The sequence below is a fragment of the Microchirus variegatus genome (genome assembly GCF_963457635.1).
Source record: "Microchirus variegatus genome assembly, chromosome: 19".
Classification (NCBI taxonomy): Eukaryota; Metazoa; Chordata; class Actinopteri; order Pleuronectiformes; family Soleidae; genus Microchirus; species Microchirus variegatus.
In genome coordinates, this window is record NC_139820.1 from 10,164,592 (window position 1) to 10,178,971 (window position 14,380).

The 14,380-nt window shown below is 42.6% G+C and overlaps 1 protein-coding gene across 1 annotated transcript; it reads right to left on the reverse strand.

The window, feature by feature from the left end:
* Positions 1 to 766: 766 nt before the first annotated feature.
* On the reverse strand, positions 767 to 14,370 carry tnpo2b (transportin 2b). Its single transcript, XM_083905781.1, has 24 exons — positions 14,232 to 14,370; positions 13,441 to 13,540; positions 12,750 to 12,825; positions 12,457 to 12,606; positions 12,203 to 12,309; positions 11,958 to 12,091; positions 11,776 to 11,857; positions 9,685 to 9,807; positions 7,791 to 7,909; positions 7,640 to 7,700; positions 7,370 to 7,541; positions 7,007 to 7,159; positions 6,398 to 6,623; positions 6,141 to 6,312; positions 5,857 to 6,051; positions 5,239 to 5,397; positions 4,245 to 4,332; positions 4,036 to 4,134; positions 3,862 to 3,957; positions 3,122 to 3,197; positions 2,653 to 2,752; positions 2,477 to 2,551; positions 2,243 to 2,372; positions 767 to 902 (listed from the first exon to the last, which is right to left on the reverse strand). Exons 2-23 carry the CDS (start codon positions 13,537 to 13,539, stop codon positions 2,265 to 2,267), a joined length of 2,670 nt encoding a protein of 889 aa, XP_083761907.1. The 5' UTR covers position 13,540; positions 14,232 to 14,370; the 3' UTR covers positions 767 to 902; positions 2,243 to 2,264.
* Positions 14,371 to 14,380: the final 10 nt, after the last annotated feature.

The following is a 14,380-nucleotide window of genomic DNA, read 5'->3' on the forward strand; positions in this document are numbered from 1 at the left end:
CCAAAGAGGGAAAGACACTTGCCACCGTTTCTCTCTTTCTCTCTATCTCATTTGATCAGGTAGAAAATGTGGAACAGGAATATGTCTGACAGGTGGATAGCTCTGTGAAGCAGCACTCTGGTCAAAAAAAAAAAAAAAATGAAGGTCGGAAACACAGATGCAGACAGCGAGAGTATCTTACAGATAAGAAGAATTCAGCGACTACAGATAAAGTCATTCATTTGGAATCCTATTCCCCGAATAAAGAAGAAGAAAGAAATCACCCAGGAAATGAAGAGAGATTAGACGTCTGTCTTGTCTGTCCCTAAACTACACCGTAATAGGTCTCAAAATAAGTCTACATAATAGTGCCACCCACAGTCAGTTTCATGTACTGCGTGTACAGCATGTGCAAGTGTACTGTATGTGTGAGTCTGTTGGTCTGTCCCTGTCAGTCAAACTATTGGTTACACTTAAGTTTAAGAATCCCAGTAAAATCTCCACTGTCCCCCGCGTCTTCTCAGCCAACTAACAGACCATACTATCGCTCTTTTTATTTTAAACTTAATCTCTGCCTTGTTTTAGAGTTCCCTCCCTCTCTTTCCCTGAACTTTCCTTGTGCTGGTCTTTTCCCTGCCACCCTCTTTCCAAACTTGTCTTTCCCTCCGTCTTTTCACCATCTCTATCTCTCCCTACCAGTTAGTTTTTTTCTGTGTCGGGTCCCTGCCTAGTTAATCTAGAGGTGTCCCCCCTGTCCCTCCCTCCCACCCGCCCACCCTCCCTCTATGGACAAACACATAGGGCGTGGGGGCCGTCCGTCAGGGGGAGCGGCCAATAGCGTCCCTCTCCCCTCCCCCCAGATCAGGGCAGTGCAATACACAGATGGATGAGTTTCCCGTTCACCCTCCTCCCTGCTGGCTCACCTGGAAGCGTAAATAAAAGGACAGAGAAGAGGCAAAGATGTTAGATGATGTTAGAAGATACTACGAATAAAAAAACAACCGGAAAGGATTTTTTTGATGGAGACGGATGACAAGGTCAAACTTAAAAGGAAGTGCGGTCACAGGTGAACGTCTCCTCTAATGACTTATTTCAGCTTCTGGAAAAGCCCTAACAAGGAAGTGGCCAACACGAGAAAAACCTACTGCGGACAAGTGGTTTGACTGGATGGGAAAGATGGATTGGATATGTCACTAGTATTAGTATCACGTCTTATAACCATTTCCATTTTTTCCTGTTTGCATCAGTGTTTTTTTTGTCTATTTTTTAGTATAGCAGTTGTGCATCCCAGCATTCTTGTTTTTAGGCGTTAAAGGGGACATATTATACCCTATTTCTCCAAGTTAAACTAGTTCCCTGGTGTCCTAATGAACATGTCTGTGACATGCTTTGGTCAAAATACCATAAGGGTGAAGCACCACAGCAGTTCAATCACCCTGCCAAAACAGCCCTGTTTAGAACACTCAGTTTAGTAGTATCTCTTTAGGTCCACCTTAAAAAAAAAGGCTACTGGGAGCTAACAGCAGTTAGCATTTGGAAAAGTGATCATTTGCCGACTCTAGCCGGCACATAGCCGTCATATATAACATGTATCCACTGGACAGATAAATCCTCTGAGGCTGGAAGATTGTGTAGAACTCTGTGCTGCACTGTGGAGCCAAGAATAGAATTTTTTTGGCGGACTTCCGGTTTTCGGATACTGTTGCCTTTGCCTGCAATCTCACATGTTTTACGGACAAAGCAGAGCTCCGCGAGACAACAATTCCAGGAATTTAGCACATTGTGACGTCCCAATGAGAGCGGAAGTCAACATCGAGTGTTTTATCTCCTGTACTTAGACTACACAGGACCATGAGCGAGTCATCTTTTTTCACACTTTGCCTAGTCATAGGGCCTCCAGAGTCCCAAATATAAGGATTTAAATGAATAAAAGTTGATTTTGCATAATATGTCTCCTTGAAGTTCTTAATTGTGCATTGTATTAATTTAATCTTTTATGTGATTGATGGAGGACCAAACATCCCTATCTGTATTGTCAGGAGAGTTGTGGATCTATTACTGTGCAATTAAGTTGTAATTTGCAGATGAATGGTTGAGATAGGTGAATTGATGTGAATGAATATGTGAAACATGGATATGGACATGGAAAATATTAGGGTAGGGTGGACAGTGGCAGCATCCAGAGAAGAATTTGTGTGTGTTTTTAAAACAAAAATGGAGCAGTATGGGTGTAACCTGAACACTAGCACGTGTGTGTGGTTACCTCTTGGGTGGGTGTAGAGAATCTAAACGCCATAGCAGGCTGCCAATCTCTCTTTTAGCAGAGGGGGGAACTGCTCTGAGAACTGCTGCCAGTTCTCCTCCCCAACCTGCTCCTTAAAACCATGCAGGATCTGCGGAGAGAACATTAGTGATAGTAGTTTGGACCACATGTTACAGATATTATCACCAGGTAATTTTGGCCAGAAAGTCAAGTTCACGCATAATTTGTGCTCACCTTATAGAACATGTCTCTTAGATCATCTTTAGGATTCACCCAAGATGCCACTGCATCACAGAAGAAGATGAAGTCCTGAACAAACAAACAAAACAGGTTTGACATTTAAGGTCTCTGCAGCCAAATACAGGTTGTTTTTTTATTATTATTATTTATTACAGTGTACAATGGCTCACCTGCACCACACCTCCTGGGTTCACACCAATCATCATGCAAATTCCGCGGAAGGCCGAGTCTTTCTCCTCGTTGTCTCGGATGTTACGCAGAGACGTGCACCTGCCGCATGCAACGATCGACCAATCAATCGACCACCAACCAATACTTTAACTCAAACATTTAGGCTACATGAGGACATTTGTAACAAAACAATTTTAACAGCCAAACTCCAATCATAAGAACATCCGTACTACAGTCCTTGTAATTCTGTGCAAAGTTGCAAAGGTTTCATGCAAATAGTTCACACAGAACAGATAAAGGGAGAAGGAGAGCAGAGAAAATGGATATCATGTGATGAGGTAAGCTCATAAAAGAGCATGTGACACGTGGACAATACTGATGCCGAAGTTCACATCTAGTAAACTGAACATCATCCCAGAGATAGTGGGGAATAAGAAACACCAAATGAGAGATTAAACAGTCTCTTACCAGGGTCGGATAAACTGCGGCAGCATGGGCGCAACCTCCTGAGGGCACACGTATCCCAGTCTGCCAATTGTGATAGCTGGTAGAGAACAGAGAATAGTCAATAACAATAACCGCAGCAATTAAATTATGTGCATTTGACTCTCCTGTGCACAAATTGTCAACTGTTAATCTAAAAAGAATTATGATACACTACCGTTCAAAGGTTTGGGGTCGCCTATACAATTTTATTGTGTTTTCCATTAAAAGTCACACTTTTATTCATCAAAAGAGTTGCACAATGAGTTGAAAATATAGTCAAGACATTGACAATTAGAAATAATGATTTTTATTCCAAATAATCATTTTGCCTTTCAAACTTTGCTTTCGGACAAATTACTATTTTGTACGCATTTATCCTATTTTGAGAGAACAAATAAAAACATTTTTCCCACATCATGTCTGGGGCTTCTTACTTTCGTTAAAGAGCCAGCAAAACTGTTTTCAGCTGTACTAACATAATTGCACAAGGGTTTTCAAATCATCCAATAGCCTTCCAACGCAATTAGCAAACACAATGTACCATTTGAACACTGGAAATGGGCCACCTATGTACATATTCCATTAAAAACCAGACGATTGCAGCTAGAATAGTCGATTACCACACTAACGATGTATAGAGTGTATTTCTGATTCATTTAATGTTATATTCATTGAAAAAGTGCTTTTCCTTTAAAAATAAGGACATTTGTATATTCACATACCAGTGTTCTCCAGCAGTGTCTTGGGAGTGTTGGGTCGATTAATAATCTCAACCAGCTGGTTCAGAACCATAGCAATGTACGGCTGCATCTCCACTCCTGACAGACCAGAAAAAAAATCAAGTGAGACACACGCAATACCTCATTATCCAGAGGAATGGATTCACTACAACTCACCCATCTGCATACAGATCTCTCCGATGGCCCAGGTGGCATTGTTGCACACTGAGATGAACTCTGGGTTCAGATTTGTCCCGAGGATAGGCATGAATTCAGCTGCAGCAGACAAACAAAACAACATTTTTTTAGCGTCACATTCAACAAACAAAAACAAGGACGGTGATACACGCATACTGTGAAAGTGAGAAAGACGATGAGATAATTACCAATACATGGTTTGACATGAGGAAAGCAGGCCTTGGTTAAGTCGCCCAGTAGCGCAAAGGAACTTTGTCTAACTTCAGGCATCGTATCCTGGGACAAAAGAGACAGAGAAACAAGGACAGATGTAAACATACACCGTCAACAAAACCAGAGAATCCTCCTGCGAAAATAAATCTAAAAGGTCAGTGTGGTTGTTGTTACTACTGATAAGCTTTAAATGTCAAAATATCACCAAAAAGAGCAGTGGACTATGTAACATTAGTTACACTAGATTCAGTAAAGATTGTGTAACATTAGTTGCACACACCCAAAAAAAACACTTATTCAGAGAGGAAATATCAGACTCGTATGAGATATGTAGTGAGGGCTTTGATGTATTTAAGCAAATGTTTTAACCTCTTCCCTGACCCTCTTTTTGGAGTCCCTGTTAAATGACATGCCCAAACTAAATGGAGTAAATCTCTGCAGTTATAAGCTCTATGTGGATTATCCAAGTATCTGAATAAAGATAACACTTGTGAGATTCCACCAGAGGTGTAAGTTTCACTGTAGATGCCACTGTGTCAGAGTAAATACACATGGAACTCAGCATATATGAAGGATTTTTTTCCCTCGCCTAAAAACATTTTAAAATATCACCTTTAAAATATGCAGTAGAAGCTTAAAAACTCAAGGAGGTCATGTAACAACATGTGGACATGAGCTGTGCAAAGTCGGATGCAGAGTAGAGTAAAATGACAGAGGTTTTCAAAGCATGCTGGGAAGTGTAGTACCGGTACATCAGGGAAGAAGAGGTTAAAGGTTCTTGCAGAATACTATGTCAAGTTGACCTTTTGTATGTAATTTTTATCATAACTATCATAATAATACTTGATTGAGTTCACAATGACTTTGACCAATTCTGTATAGAGCCACAATAAAAGCATAATAAATAATCTGGGAGTAACAATGAGAACAAATTAGACAGACACATAGACACACACAGCCTCTCCTCACCTGCATGCACTGGAAAAGCAGAGTCATGATGTTACTGCGAGCCACAAGTGTGTCCACATGTCCCCCAAGCCCTTCAGCCAAGCCACTTAAAAGATCCAGAGCCACGATCATGAAGTCCTTGTCAGGTGCCTCATACTGGTCTGGCTGCTGACTGTACATCTGAGAAACACACACATACACACACAGGTAAATATACCAGCAGTGGGATAATGTGTTGGCATTGAACAGCAAAAACAATTCACAAAGATGCTTACTGGGCAAGCTCATGTATACCCGAGTGTGTGGTAACAATTTATATTAAGTACACACTATTAGCATTAGTTAAGCATGAATAAATATTTAATTTATCATTTATAACGCATGAATACTCATTAGTATGTAGTTTATAAACACAGCTCTAAATGTTTTACTCATGTGCTGAAGTGTTGGCATGTACTGAGCGACTGCTGTACACAGAGAAATGTGAGAGAGCAGTGCCTTGTTTGTTGGAGGTGGATGCTGATTGGCTATTGGACACTGTTTGGACACAGCGATTTGGACACTGTTCCTCAGCTGATGGGATGAGTAAAACATTCATAACTGTGTTTATAAACTACATACCGAGTGGGCTTCCCTTACCATAGCCTGAGCCAGTGTCTTCTGGACCAGGGTGACGCAGCGCTGATAAACAGGCTCGCAGTAGGGGAGGAAGCCACTCTGTAATGCTGTGGCAACAGATGAGAGACACTCCAGCAGAGGGAAGAGATCTTTGTCTTCGTCCTTCAGCTCATTCCACTTGGCAATCAGCGGAGGCATCAGCTTCTGAATGTACTCCTATAAACACATGTGTGCGAGTTGGTGAAGTGAAGATAAAAATGTGGCTGTGTAAGATGTGTGTTTTTTTCGGGTAGTGGGGGGCTTACAGGCTGGTTGAGATGGTGTCCCACGGAGTCTGCCAGTGTGCCTATAGCGTCGTAAAGAATGAGCAGGTTCTTGTGCTGATACTTCCCGAAAGCAAAAACCAGCGTGTCAAGGATGAAGCTCAGATATGGCACCAGCTCTGTACAAGCCTCCTCCTCAAGTGTGGCGAACGCACTGAAGAAGAGATCACACGTGAAATACATTAAATAAAAGAGTGGATAAGAGAGATTCAACGCACAGAGTAAGAAAAGCGCTGTACCTGCATGCTGCCTCCTGCACCCTCTTATTGCCATCCAGGATGCGTTTGAGCAGCTCGGTCATGAGAGGTTTGAGATGGGCGTCAGGGGGCTGGCTCACCACCCAGTGGGCGTAGCGGCTCAGGGTCCAGCAAGCGATGGAGCGAACCAGGGCTTTCTTGTCACACAAACACTGAATAAGGTGGGGGATGAGCTCGGGCAAGTAAGGAACCATGCCTTGCATACAGCCTGGGAGAAAAATAATAATAAAAAAAGATGTCATACATGGTTATGTCAAGATTTCCAGCAGTAGAAACATCATGGTGGATCACTTCAAGTGTACAATGGATGTTTCCTATGCCCCTGAAACTGACGTGCAACCACAGTGACCAGTATTATTGACAGCCAAGGTTTGTTTTAATAAAAATATATGATATTTACTGTAAAATGAACACACTGAGGGCGACCATTTTAGCACCCACACCATTTTGAAATCATCTATAAAGCACCAATATGTGAGGAAATCCACACAATACCCAAACCTAGTGATAAATCTTAATAAAAATGACATGGAAAGACAAGTTTTAATTAGGTATATTGTATTCCAATAGCAAGTGTATGCCGTGTCTTACCCTCAGCGATAGCTCCCAGCACAAGAATGCCAGACTCCTTGATGACCCAGTCGGGGTGGAAAAGCAAGCCTTTGAGCAGGGGTAAGAGGTGGGGAAGCAATTCCTCGCGGAACACGTTGGCAAGAACATCAAGAGCTGCAGCCGAACACTTCCCTAGAAACAGGAAGATGTTAACATTAGAAAATGTTGGAAAACGTGTGAAAAAACAGACACGGCACAAGAGAAAGGAACACAAAGACACAATGAGACAAATGGCCACTACCAAAGACACTGACCAAAACTATATGCAAACTGCATCTTAAGTTAAAATGGTAACAACTGATACACGATTACTGACGACTAGTAAAACTGTCTGTGACTTACGAAGGTTCCAGTCAGACAGTGTGTCGTCATCATCGTCCTCGTCTTCATCAATGTCCTCTCCCTCCTCATCCTCTCCTCCTTCGTGCTGCAGAGTGACAGTTCTGGATTTGTGGAAACGTGGTTTGATATCTTGCTCGCTGTCGGGAACAGTCTCATCCTCTTCGACGTCGCCCTGCAGGACAATGGAGAGAACGGTGAATGTAGAGTCATAGAGAAGAGAGGTGTTTTGTATGAAGAGAGAAATGTTTGATTTGTCCAGTTGTGGCTAACCTTTAGAAGAATAATGTCAATTTCAGAGTATTTCATCCCATTCACCAAGATAGGAATCAGTCTGTAAGAGGAGCGAGACAGCCACGTTATTACAGATTAAATCACTTCATCTTAACCCAGTTAAACACCCTGTTGGCATACGGGCACTTACTGGACCAAGTGGCCAGACAGGGCCTCTTTGCAGATGGGTTGTTCAGCCAGAGTCAGCCAGAACTCACAGGCCTCCAAAGCCACGTTCTCATCTGGGTCCTGAGTGCGCTGCAGCATGTACTGGTGAAAAACAATGACAGACATAAGATGCAGGGGAGGGTTTGGTGGAGTAAGGGAAGGAGGTATGGAGAGTCATGGATAACCTGCCAAAGGAGAATGACATATTCACGTGTAGATAAGTTAGGTCGTTGACCAGTATGTCGCCACATTAACATGTGGATAGTTAACGTAATCGCCAGTTTGTTGCCCTTTTTTTATGTACAAAAACATTTGTGGCAAAAAGACCAGAAAAGGAGCAGATGCATTCAAAATAACACAAAAAAACATAGAACATATAAACATATATTAGTGCTGGGGTTAATCGTTAACGGCGTTTCCATGACGACTGACTGGAAATAGACGTACGTGACGTCATGTTTACGTGACTCCCGATTGTTGAAATTAGTCTCTAACGTAATGCTTTAAAAACAGAGGCACACGTGCGCAGTACACAGGTACGCTGGTTATTTGTAGCGCTGCTCTTTTCGTTTAATGAACTAAGTGCTCCAGTTCGACTGTAGGCGCGCTAATGTTGCTAAAGGAGCCAACACAGCTAACGGAGCTAACTGGTAAACGGTGCCTGGACTCCGGTGCTGTGGCACGTAAACATGATGTTAAGGCCACATTATACTTCTCCGACTGCGTATGTGTTATCCGACTGCGTAACCACGGAGACGACTCGAGCCTTCATACTTCTGCGTCGTGGTGACGGATACGCGCTGCAATTTCCCGCCCGATCAGTAGGGGTCGATGCGCAAGGTTGTTGTGCTTCAGGCTACAGTGAGCAATGGCGTCCGAGAAAGAAAGAGAGAGAAAGACTGTTGTTGTTGAAACAGTGGCCCTTTCTCACTTTTCTGTGTCACGGAACGCAATTGGCCATTTAGAGTCTAAACATGTGCTGTGTGTGTTAAGATATATTTATAGTTTGGCAGCGGCGTTATCGGCAGGGATCAGCCCCGCTTCTGTGGACGCTCAGTGCGTACTGTGAGCCGGCACAGAGCAGCTTAGCTCGGCCTGTTCTGAGGACCCTTGACGGAGTGACGGACACTTAAAAAATATTTTGAGGCTCTTTGACAGTAAAGTGCTCTGCGTAGGTTACGCAGAGACTCTGGGTCGACGCAGAGCCTCTGCGTAACCGACGCAGAGCCTCTGCGTAACCTACGCAGAGCCTCTGCGTAACCGACGCAGAGCCTCTGCGTAACCGACGCAGAGCCTCTGCGTAACCGACGCAGAGCCTCTGCGTAACCGACGCAGAGCCTCTGCGTAACCTACGCAGAGCCTCTGCGTAACCGACGCAGAGCCTCTGCGTAACCGACGCAGAGCCTCTGCGTAACCTACGCAGAGCCTCTGCGTAACCTACGCAGAGCACTTTACGCAGGAGTATAAATTGGGCTTTACACGTGTCTTTTTTGTCATGGAAACGCATCAGGCGTTAACGTTGACACTGTTGACTAACATACTAACATATATACAAAATAAAATAAAAATATATCAAGATGACACTTGATTGTGCAGCAATACATTTCAACAAAAATACAGACACTGGGCCAGACACCGTCACGAATACCAAAAGCAGTCCTTTTAAAGTTGCCGTGAATTCGCCACTGGTCTTAGTTTTGACTGCATTCCCATTCAATTAAATTCAATAATTGACACTTTCAGGCTACGATGGAGGGTTAGGCTCTGCCTGGTAATCCTTGAATTAGCACTATCCAAACATCATCATCATCAATCCAGCCATCCAGCCATCCATCCATCCATCCATCCATCTACTAAGCTCAAGTCACACTCCTCACCTGAATGATGCTGTGCATGTGGGGGATGAGGCGGTCAATGCGGACTTCCAGCAGCATAACAAGTGCCCTGCACACGTTCTTCCGCACTTCGCTGTCCTCGTCTCCGGCCAGCGCAAACAGACTCTGGACGGGATAAAGACAAGGAAAGAATGAGGGTGGGTGTTAAAGCAATGGTTGGGGAAGACGAACAGGATTATCACACGTGGAGGAGAAAGCAAAGGCTTTTCCACTTCCAGGGTTGCGCAGATGAATGATGACAATGTTCATCGGTGACAGTGGAAGCACACCACTATGTGGGGTCTCCAATTGAATGTTATTTTGTTATGCGTTGTCATTATTACAGTGCATCTTTACATCAAAGATACTCCAGCATACTGCCATATCACATCCACTGATGATACTAGTCCATCCCACTAGTCGACAAAATCAACTTCAATTCTAAAACTATGTTCAAATCAGTGCAGACCCTGTTAGCGAATACCAATTATCAAGCTTGCTTTAGCTTATTATCTGAACAGCAGTGCAGTGGTGATCTATGACTGGTTAGACTGTATATCTTGACTTTTCCTATCTTATCAAGACTTTTGCTTGGAATCAATAGATCCCCCCCAAAAAATACAGACAGACACATGATATAGCACAATAAATTGCTGTTGTTTATGTTTAGTAAACATCAACAAATGTCATTTAACCCATTAAGGCCTGAAACACCTGGAAAAAATGCCTTCAAAACCTGAGGATCAATGCCTACTAAATGACTGATTTCTCAGATAGGAACACAATTCAAAAAGCATTTGTGAACTTACACCTATGGCTTTCCTGGAAATTTAATAACATTTATTTAGATACAAAAAAAATGTAAAAGTAAAGTGAATCACTATTTTCAATTAAAAAACTTTCACCCCTGGTGTGTGGTTGAAAACACTCCGTAGATTACAGTGGTAATTTTCCGTCGATCTTGTCGTCTTCGAACATAATATGTCTTAACCATAAATCCCAGTCGATTGGTTCAGCATGTTCAAAGAAACTCCTCAAAATCACTGCCTTCAGAAATCTCTCCACTGTCAAAGTCCTCCATGTTTGTGCAAAGAAATTTAAAAACAATGCCACGAGGAATCCTTATATCCCCCGAAAAATTCACATATCCGCTTTACCTCTGTCTAAGGTAGAATAAACGTAGCCGCGCTTCCGGCTCCAAGGGTAGAAACGCACTAATGCTTTCCCGGTGTCAATGGGTTAATAAAAGTATTTTTGTTTTAATATTAGTGTACAACCTCATTATTTTAGGCAAGGCAGCGTGCTACTACTATAAAACTTTGGTCCACCTCCAGCTAACCCCGCCCCCCCCACCATTACATAGAAACCTCTTTTCATCAAAGCACTTAAAGACAAGGCAAGTAAAGACGCACTCCGTATAACCACACCAACAACCATATGCCACATTATTTCATAATAATATATTCAGAATATTATTTAATTTCACAAGTAGAAAAAAATCCTCAGAATGCTGCTTGAAATTTGATGAAAAACAGACTCCCGTTAAGCAGTGTAATTGACCCTGGACACAACATCAGCTACAAAACCTACATGAAACATTTCATCTTAACCACTTTACAAAGACTGTAAGATGACTGCCTCTCACAAACCAAACGCTGCCTGCCAGACAGGAGAACAATCAAAAAACAAACCTGCCAATTTATAAGTAAATAAATTTGAGAGGTTACAAGGTTAGCTCACTTATATGCTACACGTTAAAGGCTCTTGTCAAAAACATTTACCAGTATCTTGGAATCACAATGGCGGAAAATGTCTCTGATTACGACTGCTCTCCTTTTACAGAGTCAGTGTAACTGAATGAGATTTACTGCATTTTGTGTGAACAGCCTCTCTCCTGAAGCTCTTAACATAAATTCCTGCAGTGCCTTTTTATCACATAATCTGTGTGAAAGGAGATGGGGTGACTCATGGGATCAGCAGTGGAAAAAAAACTAACTACAATTTATTCACTCATGATGACAAGAGAAAAACCATGTATTTTTTTTTTAATTCAAAACAACAGAGGCTCTTCCAAGACATAATTCAAGCACTCACCTCAATGAAGGTGTCTATGTTATCCATCAGAGCCTGAGCTCGACCAATAATGAACTGGTTCACGCAGGCTATAGCATGTGACCTTAAGAAAGAAAAAGAACAGGGGGATGTTTATGTCGTGGCCAGAAAAGGAGAGAAACTTCTCATAGACTCAGCAAGAAGAAGGCAAGTGTTTTGCTGACCTGATTTTGGGGCTGCAGTGTTTGAAAAACTGGAGGAACTTGGGAATCATAATGTTGAGAGGTCTGTTCAGAGCATCGCTGTCTAACAACTCGGATGAGTCCTCGCAGATTTTCTGCAGTGCTCCAAAAGAACCCTGGAACAACACAAAATACCACAGAGAAGTGTTCAAAGATCAAAAGAAAGTAGACGTGTATTTGATCGCAACAATAGTATTTAAAAAGATGTATGAGTGTGTGAGCCTGACCTCACAGGTGTTATAGTCCTCTGAGTTGAGCAGATTACAGAGCTGGGGTAACAGTTCTGGCCAGGTCTGCAGCTCTCCTTTTGAAGCAATGGTCGTGATCAGGATACCTTTATGATAAGAAAAAAAAAAGTTACTCACAAGTAAATCATTATTTCAATTATCAGAGGCACCTACATAGCAGTCTGAGTCACACTGATTAGAAAGTGCAGCTTACAGAACATAACATTTTTTCCCTTTCTTGAACAAACACCTACCGATTGTAGCTCTGATGAGCGGTGAGGGGTCTCCGATGTTGTTGAGGCATTCTCGTTTGATGAAGTCAGCCACGGTAGGCGGAAAGTTTTGGTAGTGAGCCTTTACATTGTTCTTCAGGATGAGACCACTCAAAGAGCGAGTGGGTTCGTCTTGAGAAGAAACACAGCAGAGAGTTGGAGTCAAATGCGTTTTCTTTAAATGGGGAGGAGGTTAGACAAACAACATTTGCAGAGGACATTACAATTACGTAGTGTTCTTAGGAAATGTTTTGACATGCACATATGATACATACCCTCAGATTTGAGGCTCGTGAGAACAAAGATGAGATAATTGTTGAAATCCGGAAACTGGTTGAGCTGCTCAAGTTTCTGGGGAATCTGTTAAGGAGTTCAACCATCCACACAAATATAATAACAACAATAACTTCCAATTTCTAAAGGGCCTTTTACACGACACCCAAGGTCGTTGTACCAGGAACAGTAAGTAGAAAAATGATTACTCTGCAGCATGAATGAATACTTCAAGCCATTTCTGCCCGTCTGTGTCACATAAGGAGTGACCGAGTGTTCAGATGCTAAGCCACACAAACAATCACATATAGAAAGTGACATTCCCTTAATAATTTGTGTGTGCATGCACGCTTCTGTGTGTATCCTTGCAGGTGTTGGATTGAAGAGTCAGAGAAAATGAATGAATTGAAGCACCGCTCACACTGCGGGCAACATGAAATCTAATAATGAGGCTGAGAAGCGTAAAAACACTGTGATAATGCAGGGGGTCAGAGCACAACAGCTGAGATGGTGGGAACTAATCCAAAGACAGACTGCATTCATGCATGTTCAGGAATGTGACCACATGCGTCCTGAAAATACTGTCAAATAAGGGTTTTGTGTTTGGATCCAAGGATGCACTAAATAAATCACTATGACATTGCTCATGATCTCAATGGGATCTATCTCTAAAACACACAAACTTAAGGATACTTCTTGCACTGCTCTCTGTGTTGCTGTGTCTGGGGACTGGGAGTCCTTCAGCAGCTGCAGCACTTGCTGCAGACCCTGCTCATCTGGCTGCCACTCCATCCTGCAAAAGAGGGACACACATACACATTACCTGTTAATCACATGTTTAAAACGTAACTACTCGTGTCACGTACGAAGTAACGCATGATACGCAGTAATGATTACAGGTGGGACTAGCAGCCTACGTGCCCCCTTTAACACAGACAATAACAATACTCGCTAGCTTGTTAACCTAAGAACAAACCTTAATGTAGACAAAACACAGTCAGTGACTGAATCTGTGTTTACTTTGTTTGTACATCACAGCAAGCACACGCGTTTGACATGTTCCGTTTCTTGTTACATTAAACGTAAAGGTACCACTACACATTCGTCAGCAGGTAAATTATAGCTACATTAATTAAGTAGCCAAAGTTAGCCGTCTACCGACATCTAACCAGGCTTTTCCACACAAGGCCCGGGCAGCATAGGCGCTAATGTCTGTCTCAGTTGGCTAGCCAGCTAGCTTAACGCAGCTTATACGATGCTTAACCCGCATCAGAGTCGCACAGAAAACAGCCACAAAACAGTATCGTGCGTTAACAAACGGGACAACGCAGCGCGTCGTCAAAGTCAAGTTTGTATTTGAAGCGACAAATACGACGCAAATTGCTCGTATTAATATTCATAACAGCAGCCGCATATCAACCAGCAGTCGCTACCAGTAGCATGGCTAGTTAGCAACATCTTGAAAGTACCGCGAAAGGTTTTACCTGGTCAGTCCGATGTCGCAGATCTATGTTTCTACAGACAGTCGCGCAGTTACGCTGTAACAACTGAACATTAAGTAAAAATATGACTTCGGCCTGTCTTTCCAAACACAAACTTCCAATCACAGTAGGTCTGTGTAATTGCTAGTGGT

What these genes read in the sequence shown, in the direction of transcription:
- tnpo2b (XM_083905781.1), bottom strand. Translation starts at nt 13,539, where the DNA reads ATGGAGTGGCAGCCAGATGAGCAGGGTCTGCAGCAAGTGCTGCAGCTG. An exon ending in CACGAGCCTCAAATCTGAGG is followed by an intron (nt 12,607 to 12,749) that starts GTATGTATCATA and finishes TTTCTTCTCAAG; the next exon opens with ACGAACCCACTCGCTCTTTG. An exon ending in GCTGGGAGCTATCGCTGAGG is followed by an intron (nt 6,624 to 7,006) that starts GTAAGACACGGC and finishes TTTTTCTCCCAG; the next exon opens with GCTGTATGCAAGGCATGGTT.